Source organism: Nannospalax galili, unplaced genomic scaffold (genome assembly GCF_000622305.1).
Source record: "Nannospalax galili isolate Female #2095 unplaced genomic scaffold, S.galili_v1.0 scaffold146, whole genome shotgun sequence".
NCBI classification, from domain to species: Eukaryota; Metazoa; Chordata; class Mammalia; order Rodentia; family Spalacidae; genus Nannospalax; species Nannospalax galili.
In genome coordinates, this window is record NW_008357929.1 from 4,088,822 (window position 1) to 4,101,103 (window position 12,282).

At 42.6% G+C, this 12,282-nt stretch overlaps 1 protein-coding gene across 1 annotated transcript in view; it reads right to left on the bottom strand.

Annotated features, from left to right (window-relative positions):
• Positions 1-12,282, bottom strand: part of Dnah9 (dynein axonemal heavy chain 9) — a 430,757-nt gene that overhangs the window by 158,548 nt on the left and 259,927 nt on the right. The window contains exon 49 of the mRNA XM_008855701.3: positions 1,591-1,851. Coding sequence (XP_008853923.1) covers positions 1,591-1,851 — 261 coding nt within the window. The remainder of the gene's footprint in view (positions 1-1,590; positions 1,852-12,282) is intronic.

Here is a 12,282-nt window from a genome sequence, read left to right on the forward strand (position 1 = left end):
TATTTTTATGTGTATGACTATTGTCTGCATGTGTGTAAGTGCACCTGTGCCATGCAATGCCCGAGGAGTCAGAAGAGGGCGTTGGATTCCCCCAGAACTGGAGTTACGTATGGTTGTTAGCCACCATGTGGGTGCTGGGAATTGAACCTGGGTCCTCTGTCAAGAGGAGCCAGTGCTCTTAACCGTTGAGTCATCTCTCCAGCCCCACCAAAAACTATTTTAAAAACTGTTCAACATCTCTAGTCATCAGGGAAATGCAAACTAAAATTACTTTGAGCTATTACCTCACCCCAGTCAGAATTGCTATCATCAAGAAATACAGCAATAAATGTTGGAGAGGATGTGGGGAAAAAAGGAAACTTTATTCACTCCTGGTGAGAGTGCAACTTAGTACAGTCATTATGGAAATCAGTTTGGAGGTTCCTCAAAAAATTAAAAGTAGAACTACCATATGACCCAGCTATGTCACTCCTGAGTATATACCCAGAGAACACCACATGTTACTATAGAGATATTTGTACCCCCATGTTTATTGCTGCTCTATTCACTACAGCCAAGAAACAGAACCAACATAGTTGTCATTCAACAGATGAATAGATGATGAAAATCTGGTACATATACAAAATGGAATATTACTCATCTCTAAGAAAAATGAAATCACAAAATTCACAGGGAAATTGTTGAACCTAGAACATATACTATTATGCAAAGTCACCCAGTCTCAGAAAAACAACAACAAAATGCATGCGCTCCCTCATATTTGGGTCCTAGCCTATAATGTGTACATGTAAACTAACGCATGAGTATATTATGTGAGTATAAACTATTGTATGAGTATACTATAACACTTAGGAAGGAGAACAAGAAAAGTTAACTTTAAAAGGTACACTATTAAAGTTCGCATATATTAATATATTCAGCATAGTTCATGTATGTTCTTTGAATTTTATCTCAAGATATAACACACTTTTAATGCAAAATAAGTCCTATGGGCAGTGTCTACATGTGATTCCACAAGATACTGTTACCTTACAGTGAAATTTGAGTTTTAAGCTATTTTTTTCATTCTTTGAATATTTTTGTATGCTATAGTTTTTTGGACATACTAATAAATTTTAATTAAAAAATTTGGTTTTGTAGATTTTTTTTTTCTTATTTTGGAACCAATACCTTGTTTTAGCCTCAAACCGTAAACATTTAAGTAGCAATGGGTAGGGAAAATGACCCTGGGCTTCCTTAACACAAAGGCCTCTGGGGCTGAATTCTGAAGATTTTGGCTAGTCTCAGTTCTTGTACTTACATCTGGCAGTGTAAATCTCACTGGGCCTTGATTTCCTACCTGTGAAGTGAGGAGGCTGGACTAGTTTTCATGTTCATTTGGTTTGGTTCTAAGATTAACAATTTGGGGATTTCACTGGCAGATCTTGGGCTGTAATAGTTTAAACTGGTGTTTGCTTATTTAATGAATAAAACGGTGACTGCCAGAGCCCACCTCCAGCCTTCCAGCTGTGCCCAGTATCTCTAGTGAGCACCAGGTGTTGTGTTTGAGTCCTCCCGAGAGGCATGTAGCATGCCGGACTGCCCTCCTACCTTGTTGAGTGTGTTGAGGGCTGCCTGGGCAGCGGCGAGGGCAGGCTCTGCTCTAGCCAGATCCTCCCCACAGTCCTTCTGCTTCTGCTGCACCTCCTGCATGATGAGGGCCACCTTCTGTTCCTCCTGGTCTGCGATGGCTTTCTCTCTGCTCACCTTGGTGGTCTCCACACCCACTACCTGAATCAGCTTGTCTGCGTCTTCATTCCTCTGCTTCAGCTCCACTTCCTGGGTGGCTAGCTTGGCTTTCAGATCATCCACCTGCATCAGAGAGGCACCAGGGATCATCATGAGCAGTTTCTGGCACAACGGGTCATGGTTCTGAGGACCCCACTCTGCAGAACAGAACCAAGAAACCACTCCTCATACAGAGGCACAAAACTGTGCTTTCAGATAGAACCAAGCTCCCTGGCCTGGGAAAGAGAGGCAAGGCAAGCACGGGACACTCTCTCTCTCCATAGTTAAGTGTGGAGTATCCTGAACACTATGTGCCTAGAACCTTCTCAATGATGCCAAATTGATGTGGACTGCTCCTCATTGAAAATGCTTATGTCCTTTAAAACCTCATGTGCCCATATCCATGTTTACTGCTGCTCTATTCACAGGCCTAGATGTTCTAGATGAATGGGTAAAGAAATTTTGTACATGACCCCAAGGTAATTTTATTCAGCCATAAAGAAAAGAAAAATCATGACATTTATAGGAAAACTGATGAAATTGGAAATAATTACATGAAGCAAAATAAGCCAGTGTCAAAAAGACAAATACGTTTTTCCTTATATGGGGGGGGGTCCTAGATTTAATCCCCCCTCCCTTCCCGTATGCATGTGTGGTGTAGGTCACGGGCGGGGAAGAAGAGGTCTTAAGGGAGGTAGGGAATAGAGAAAGTCACGGACTACATGTGATAAGACAGCAGAAGCTGGAGGAAGAAAGGGAAGTGGCTGTGCGGTAGGGGTGGGAGTATGGGAGAGGGCAGCGGACGAGGGGAATGAAAGAGGAAAAACACGTGTGAAAATGCCATGACGAAACAGTACTTTGGATTAACTGATTAATAATAATGAGGAAAAAGCCTTCGTGAGCATAATATACTTTGCCCATGATAGTTCCTTAATGAAGAAGATTTGTGGTTATTTAATTAAAATAGTCTGCTGTGGAATGTGCCAAGGATTTATAAAAAGGGAATGTCTGCTCTGTGGTCTGAGAGATCAAATACGTGAACAGACAGTGGCCAGACTGTATATAACAAGCACAACCCTAACCCACAACCTCCAGCAGTCTGCCCAGGAAGCCAGCCCCTTACCTACAAGGAAAACATGACAAGCAAGAAAAGAAGCAGTTGACCATGTGTGTGCCCTGTACTCCCAGGACAAATGTAAAGGGAGATTCCATAAAACTGTCTAGTGAACATCTCAGGAAGCCAGCCTGCTGCAAGTCAGAGGGTAGGAAGTCTGGTTACCTCCTCCATCCACAATCTAAAAAGATAAACAGTAATCCTATAGCACTTGGCCCCCAATGACCAGGCCCCGATTAATAATGGACAATACCCTTTATTTATTTATTTATTTTTTGTTTTTTTCAGTTTATTCCAACATAGGACCCAAGAAAGCCAAACATGTTCCCCTAATTTAGCCCATAAGATGCTCCTTTCTAGAGAAGCCCTGCCTCCACTTACTTGGGGTGAACGCCCTCCATTCCTTATACTGCAATGCTTTCTCACTCCTCTGCCTGGGTCTCTGCTGAAGGAAAGCACTGTCATGGTGCCCGAGTAGCCTTGACTAGCTCTCATTTGGTTGGTCTCCACTTATTTCCACAACCCTTACTACAAATAGATGACCAAGTTAAAATGGGACAGCAGGAATCACAGTGATCCAGGCTGACTGGATTCCTCATGCAGCCTCTGGAAGCATAATGATGTGATGGGAGGACAGTGCCAGGAAACTGCATTTGTCTCATCAGAGGGCAGAAGAGAGTATGGTTTTCTGTGTGTATTCAGATCAGCAGGGTAGTGGTTCTCAGACTCTGCTCCCTGGGCGGGGAGCATCTACATCACATCAGCACCAGCACCAGCATCACTCAGGGATATATTAGCTGTGTAAACTTTAGGCCTTACTCCAGACCTACTAAGCCAGAAATTCTGGACCTGAGGCAGATGAGGCCTGACAGCCTGTGTCCATTCTGATGCCTTACTACCTCAGACTAGCTGGTCTAAAGGTAATGTCCTTTTCAAGTGCAAAGTGAATACACAGACCTATTTATTACGAAAAGTACAGAAGCTGCTTGCATTTGCAGGATGGCTCATAAACCTTACATTCCAGGCCGACCTCTTGCCTCTCATTTTCCTGCAGTCTATTGCATGCAACAACTGAAGATTACTTCAGAACTCCTGGAATACGTCAAACAGATTCAAGGGCTTTATGATGCAAAACACATAAGTTGAAGAATAAAACTGAGACAGACACCACTGATAATTCCCTTTTCATGGCAGATCTAAAGAAAGAAAAGGACAGGAGGAGGAAAAGGAATGTTCTTTAATTTTGTGTATTCACGGGAGCTGGAGACCTGTGTTAACCTCAAATAGAGGCTGCTCTGGGAAGTCATCTTATAGTCACATATTGGAAGGTTAATCTGTTTCCATCTCCTGTTGTTCAGCTGCAGAGAGTTATTTCTACAAGGACAAAGATGCAATTGTAAATCAAAGTGATTGAGTCCCATAATCACTCCAGTCAGCAAACACACCAGTAACTTTTTGTTCCTTTTTAAATCTTGGGAGATTTGAGAAAATTGAAGTGGTTTTTTTTTTAATTCTTTTTAGTTGTTTTGTTTTGCTGATTGCAGATATGGCTGTGACCTCAAGCCCAAGGTAAATAATCCACTGAACTATGAATAGAGCTTAATAGCTCTTAAGCTGTGATGTGGAGTGACAGGAGGGGCCTACCAGTCAGAAATAGGCCACTCCTACCTAACTACAGTCAAGGGGGAATTCAGGTTCATTTTATGATTCTTCTGCAATAGAAGAGGAAACTGGAAAAAGGTAGTCTTCCTAGCTTTCCTAGAAAATCTTCCTTTTCCTCTTATTAAAGCCACACTTTACATTTCTCCTTAATGCCATCAAAATAAGAATATTAAGATTCCATGAACACAGGAAAGACCATTTCCTATATATAGTGCGGCTAGCTCTATGAATGAGAACCATGCTTGGTTAGTGGGGAAATGCCTGCTGAGAGGGTGAAGGCATCTGGTTGTGGGTGGCCCTGGGTCTTTAAGGACCTAGAGCAGCACCAAAGAAAGACACTAAACTTCTCCTCTTCAGGATGATACTGAGAATCAGGAGCTGAGACAGATGTTCATGCATTTTCCCAGAGTTGCCCACAGGGGAGAACTTTGACTTTCTGTAACTCAAGGTATTTGGGGGAGGGGGAAGATTGCATCTGCTGGATAAGGGGCAGGAACCCAGGGTAACCAGTTGCAACAAACAGTCCAGCAAGGAATCAGGGTCCAGAACGCCTTCCTCCCTCCTCTGTGTCTGTGCCGTCAGCTAACACTTTCTCATGTAAATCTGGACTTCAAAGCAGCTTTTCTCTCAGGTTCAGTTGCTTCTCTTCTCTGCCAGCATGTCTGTCTTCCTAATAGAAACTTTTATCATTGCTTATGGAGCAGATGGGATATTTCCTTTAGAAACGGCCCCCTCACCTAGTCCTTGTAATTTGAACGAGGCTATTTCAGTTGCATTTTGACCCTGGGTTGGCCAATGGGTATCCATCCAAGTCATGGAGAATATTTGGCACTGGGTAGTACCCAAAGACGCCCATCAGAGTCAATGGCTATTCACCTGGGAACTTGGCTGAAAATCCTGAGGTTGTCAAGCCTGTGGGTTCACCTGCGTGAGCCTGAGTATGATAAAGACAGCGAAGGAATGGAGGAAGCCAAGGAGTTCAGGGCATCCTGGGAAGAGCTGGCTCTAGCCAGAGCTAAGTTGAACTCTACTGTGATATTCCAACTGTAGGAACCAAATCATCTTTAAAAAATTTTAAAAATCAATTTAAGGTTTACTTGGTTAAGAGTCCTGATAACTGTATCATGTAATTAAAAAAAATAACAGTGTATTTTAGTTAACCAACACAGGCAACATATTTTAACACATAATAATTACTGAAAGCTACTAATAAGATATGTTGCATCCCTTTTGCTCAAACTAAGTCTTCAAATTGCAGGATGTCAGTTACATTTGTAGCACTCCTCAGTTTGAATTAGCCACATTTTTGTTGTTGCTGTTTTGAGACAGGGTCTTTTTATGGAGTCAGGTTGGTCTCAAACTCAGGCTCTATCAACCCCAGCCTCCCAAGTGCTGGGATTATAGGCATGTGCCATGACATGTAGTTGAACATTTTCTCCCCTTGTTTTTCTTTTTCTATGGTGCTAAGTATCAAGCCTAGGGCCTTGAGCCAACTAGGTAAATGCTAAACCACTGAGCTCCACACCTACCCTTGATCATAGTCTGAGTACTTGGTAGACACATGAGGTTAGTGGCTAGTGGCATATCGTGTGTATCATGGAATCTTAAACTTCATCTTCTTTCCCTCCATTCTTACTCTTTTCCTCACCCCCTTTCTCCCTCTCTCCTTCCTTCCCTTTCTTCCTTTCTTTGGTTTTTGTCATTTCTTTTTACTGAATAAATTTGTATTAGGTTTTTTTCACTTTGCAAACTAAAGGAACTAGGTTAATATATCATCGTAAGTTACTATACCCACTATCTTTTGGTAAGTTTGGTACCGAAGACTATTTGAAAATTCCAACATAAACTGAATTTATTCCACATGAATCTCAATGTTACATTTTACTTCATAAATATGTCCATATATGTGTCAATCAAAAAAGTAAACTAAGTTTTAAAAGCATTCTGTTCTGGGTTGTCCTTTCCTCCTCATGAAGGCGCCTGAGTTAGAGACATAAGTGTGGTCAATGGTGGCTCCTAGACAGTGCCTGGAGAGTTGGCAGGAAGCCCTGGACCATGGCTGTGCCAAGAGAAAGAACAATTTGCACCGACCGTACAGACCAGTTGAAGCTGAAGCATAAACAGAAGAAGATGCAACCTAAAGACCTCCAAAAGAGCCAACAGGAATGGGAAGACCATGCCATGGTGCTGGAACTCCATACCACAGAGAGGAGAGGGAAAAAAAGACCAGGCAGAGGAAAATATTCCTGAGGCAGAGCTTGAACTCTGAACTGACTGCCTCCCAAAGACCAAGACTTTTTTAAAATTTACCTTTATTTTTATTTATGTGTCTATTCCATTTGTGTATGTGTGTGCCCACAGAGGCCAGAAGAGGGTGTTGAATCCTTTGGAGGTGGTGTTTTAGACAGTTATATGGGTGCTGGGAACAGAACTTGGGTTCTCTGGAAGAGCAATGCACACTCTTAACCACTGAGCCATCTCTCCAACCTCAAGACTAAGCTTTTAAACCTCCTGGGTTGCTGTAAGAAAATACTTAAGGTGCAGCTGGAGAGTTGGCTTAGTGGTTAAGAGCACTGGCTGCTCTTGCAGAGGACCTGGCTTCAATTCCCAGCACCAACATGGTGGCTAACAACCATCTGTAACTGCAGTTCCAGGGATCCGATGCCCTCTTCTGACCTCCGTGGGCATTGCACAACAGGGGTGCACTCTCATATGTGCAGGCAATACACTCATACACATAAAATAAAAATAATAACTACAATTAGAATACAAAAGAAAATACTTAAAGCTGGATAATTTACAGAATAAAGTTATTCTCGGTTCATGACTGTGGTGGGTGGAAGATACAAATGGTATAGTATCAGCCTCCTGGTGAGGGTCTCCTGGCTGCATCACAATGTGGCAGAAAAGTGGGAAGGGAACCACTTGTGTACAGAAGAGGACAAGTGCACGTTGAAGCGTTTACTGGTATGGTGCCTCGAGCCAATAAGCCTAGCACTTAGAAGGCTGAGGCAGGAGAATCACTGTGAGTTTGAAGCCAGCCCAGGCTAAGGTACAAAGTCAGAAATCATCTCAAAAAACCAGAAACAAAATAAAAACCCAAACCCAACCAACCAACACCAACCAACCAACCAACCAACCAACCAAATCTACAAACAAAAACAAACAACCCACTCTTTCAAGAACTAAATAACGTTGGGTATGATGGCACACACCTTTAGTCCCAGCACTTGGGAGGCAGAGGCAGGCAGATCTCTGGGAGTTCAAGGTCAGCCTGGTCTACATAGTGTGTTCCAGGCCAGCCAGCTGGGGCTACAGGGAGACCCTGTCTCAAAAAGACCAAAAACCAAACATACAAACAAACAAACCAAAAAGAACTAAGTAGCTCTGAAACAATTAATCCCATCAAGGCTGTTACCCCATGACCTAATTATCTTGCATTGGGTTCCACCTCTCAGATGCTCCTTAACATCAAAGAATGGGGACCGAGCTTCCAGGATTAAACTACTGGGGAACATCTCCCCCAAATATTCAAGCTATAGCACTTGAAAGGACTAAGTCATACTGAAATGCAGGATTAAGAGCACTTGACCTTTAAGAGTAAGATGAATCATAAGTTGAATTTAGTCACCAAAAAATAAAGCTAGATTTAAGAACAGGTTTCAGTTCAAAACCATACGTTTAAAGTTGATAAACATTGGATTATTATACAATTTTTAAGGATTTATTTCATTTTTAGTTATATGTATATGTGTGTGTGTGTATGTGTGGGTATGTGCACTTGTGAGCGCAGTGCCCATAGAGGACAAAAGGCATCAAGTCCCCCTGGAGCTGGAGTTACAGGCAGGTGTGAGCAATATGTGAGTACTGGGAACCAAACTTATGTCCTCTGCAAGAGCAGTATGCGCTCATAACCACTGAGTCATTTTTCCAGCCTCTACCAAGCAATTATTTTTGAGACAGGGTCTCACTCTGTAGCACTGGTTGGTCTGGAACTTGAGGCATAGACCAAGTTGGCCTTGAACTCACAGAGTTCTGCCTGCCTCTGCTTTCTGAATGCTGGGATTAAAGGCAGATGGCTACCAGGCCTAGCATTATCAAACATTTTTTTTTTGGTCTTTTTGAGACGGGGTCTCCCTATAGCCCCAACTGTACTGGATTCACCATGGAGACCAGGCTGGCCTCGAACTCACAGAGATCCGCCTGCCTCTGCCTCCCGAGTGCTGGGATTAAAGGTGTGTGCTACCACGCTTGGCGTATCAAACAATTTTTAATGTTGTCATCACCTCACCATAAACATTACTACTTATAATACAATAAATATTAATAAATGAATTTGTATTCTGTCTGAGCCAGAGCTGTAACATTCATTTAGCCTACTCACACTAGATTAGGCTCACTGAAAATTGTTCTAACTTTTGTGGTAGGATCCTGATTCAAGTTATTAGCCTTATATCATGATCATGATGGTATGATTTGGTCTTTTCTTATTGAAAAAAGCAATGGCAAATGAGTTTATACCACAGTTAGGATCTGAGATGCCAGTTTTACTAGAAGAATCACTGTGTTTTATCAATAATTACTTACAGAATGCATGCCAAATGCACGGTATTGCCCAAAAGCCAGCCTCCACCCCTGCTGTGAGCTTGGAGATGATTCTGGAACTGTGCATTTTAAAATTTGTCTGTCCACCCACTCTCTACTCACATGTCCATCTAGTCATATCTAGTCATGTATTCATAGAACAACTGCTATACTACTATTGAAATAAAAGATAAATTAATATTTATCTTTTTGATCCAAGGTCTGACAATGATATACGCAGAAGAAATGTAATTCAAGGAAGGAACCACAGCTAATGGAACACATAACTCTCTTGTGCTTTGAAAGAGCTTCCAGGAGTAGCAAACTGCTTGGGATTGATCAGCTGACAAGGTGAAGGTACATGTAGAGACACATAGACAGGAAGTAGTTGTGAAGTTCTGGGGGAACCACACACAGATCTCCTGGACTTCAGGGTACGGGCATGGCAGAATGGAGGAAGGAAAACTTGGAGTTACACCATGTGCAAGGGCCCAGAACACAGCCAGGAACACAGAACAGAATGCTGTTCATTCATTAATTTATTCAGGCAATAGTTATTAAATCAGTGCCCATTCTGTCTAGGCACTCTTTAGGCACTTGGGATGTAGTGTTCAAATAGACACAAATCCCTTTCCTTATAGAATTTGTAGCATGGATAGCAACAGATAAAAATCAACAGCATAATAAGCAAATTATGAGATAGGAGGGTGCTTATCAAAGAAAAAATAGGGCAGAATACAGGAACAAGAGTGATGAGGCATAACAGCTTGCACTGCAGTAGGTTTAAGCTTGTTGAAGGTGACATTGAGCAGAGTTGGGTCATGGGGATTCTAGAGAGATGTCAGGTAGAAGGAAAGTGGAACCAAGGCCAGGTGAGGAGAACGCACAGGAAGTGTCTGGTTAGAGAGGGGTGTCTCAGGGATGGACTAAGAGAAGATGAAGTCTGGAAGTTCCAGGGCAGGGCTGGGGAGTGGCTTTGGAAGCCACTGGGCAGGGGGTGTTGAGGGAACCATCACGGGTCTTGAGCAGAAAAGTGCATGGTCTGATTTGTGTTTGAAACTGATCGTGCTGGCTGCTCAGTTAATGGTGAACTACAGAAGGGCAAAACTGATTCACAAGTTCATGGTGCCATGACTGCCTAGGCAAAAGAGGTCAGTAACTCAGACTGAGCTGGTGGCAGTGCAGGGGTGAGAGGTAGCGGGAATCAGGCACATTTTGAAACCAGAGTCCATGGTGACATTCTGATGGCTGTGGGCGTCAAAGGGAGAGATGACTGAGCAGGGTCAAGGGTAGCTCCAGAGATTTTGGCCTACATGGATGATGTGAGATAAAGGGTGAATCAGGTTTGAAGTAGAGGAAAGACTGAGAAGTCAGTCTAACAAAATAATCATGTAGGAAGTATTTAAATGAAGATAATGAATCATGGAAATAGCTGGTGGACAGCTTTCAGAGATACTTAGAAAACATACGGAACTTGCAGATTCTTAGATGTGGGAAGTGAGGGCAGGGAAAGGAGCCAAACAGTCCCCCAGTCTCTGACGTAGGTAAATGGGTAGGTAGAAGTGCCATTCATAGAAGTGGAGACCACAGAAGAAACTGGCTTTTAGTGTTGTAGACATTGAACAGGAAGCCAGGATTCCCCACTATGCATTCATAGATTTAGATTTAGCTGACGGTATAACCTCATCTTTGCTTGCTAAATAGAGGTACCAACAACAGGAATATAGACATTTGTGCCTTCTTCATTGTCGACTCAAAGACTCAGCATTTGGACAATAAAATACTGCCTTCTGCCCTGTGAGATCAGTGCATCTTCCCATCCTTTACTCCCTGGCAACCAGTGTTTGAACAGATGAATCAGCAATTCCCTAAGGGTAGGTGGGTAGGAGGTGACATATGTGCTGGGGGTGGTAGTGGAAAATGTTCTGAGGGTCCCAAGGCAATAAGAGGAGAAAGGATGGGGAAGAGGTGGGAGATGTAAAAAGAAATGGTATTACTGTATTTGGGAATTGTACTCTGTGCTGTTTTCTGTCAATTCAGGCATTGAAAGAAACAGAATGGAAACAATAAGATATGATACCTTTGTACAGCAAAAATGCACACGAGGTAAAGTACTGGTACCTCACCTGGGACCTTTGTGCCTCAGTTTTCCCTGAACTGGAGCTCTGAGACAGGGTCAAACAGAAACCATTTGCAGGCAAATGCTGAACTGACATCAACCTGCCAGGAGGTAAGCCAAGAAAAAGAAATAACCTGTACAACAAACAGCAAGGAGTGAAGTGGTACCTAGAGATGAAGGACTCAACTTGGAAAACGGCCCATTACCAGACCTAGGGCAAGCATGGCAAAAGCTGCTTGGCATCACAGAGGGGAATAGAGTCTGTGAACCAGACAAGTAAAACCTGACAGAAATAAAAAGCAATCAAATGTGTTGGAAAGGGAAGGGTAGTTAGGACATTAATGTGCAATGAAATAATTAAAATAAGCATCAAAAGCATATGAAGCAGAAGCAGTATTACGTTCTGTGAAGCTAGTATTGTTGAGATTGAATTGAACCACTCTCCTAGAATGTAGAGAATGACCAAAGGCAGGAAAACCACAAATGCAAACATAACAGGTCCTGGCACAGAGAGCTGGTCCAGCCAGCCGTTCACTGCTCCCGGGGAGGTTGGGGGGCATTGGGAGGGGGAAGAGGCAGATCAGAGGACTAGAAGAGGAGTTTTCTGAGCAGAGTGCAAGGGCTCATTTCATTCCCTTATGTGAACTTAAATTCTTTAAAAAAAAGACCTCTAGATAAGCCGACAACACAGCAGACAGTAGCAGGGATAACAGAGTATAAGGGCTCTAGTGAGCTATGGGAGGGTGCCATCTGAGAAGTGGGTGTACAGTTGAATAAGATGGTTTGGGATGTTCTGTGTGATAGATACACACACACAAAAAAAAGCAGCAAATTAAAGAAATGAATTATATTTGAGGAAGAAGCATGGAAATTTACATCATGTTAATTAGTAGAGGTGATAAACATTACCACTGAAATCTACCCGATGACTTTATAGACATACACAGGTGTCAAGGATCCGAGTGCAACAAATTATGACTAGTAATAATCAGATACATACAGATTAGAGATGCATGCACCAACATCTCAGTGTTAT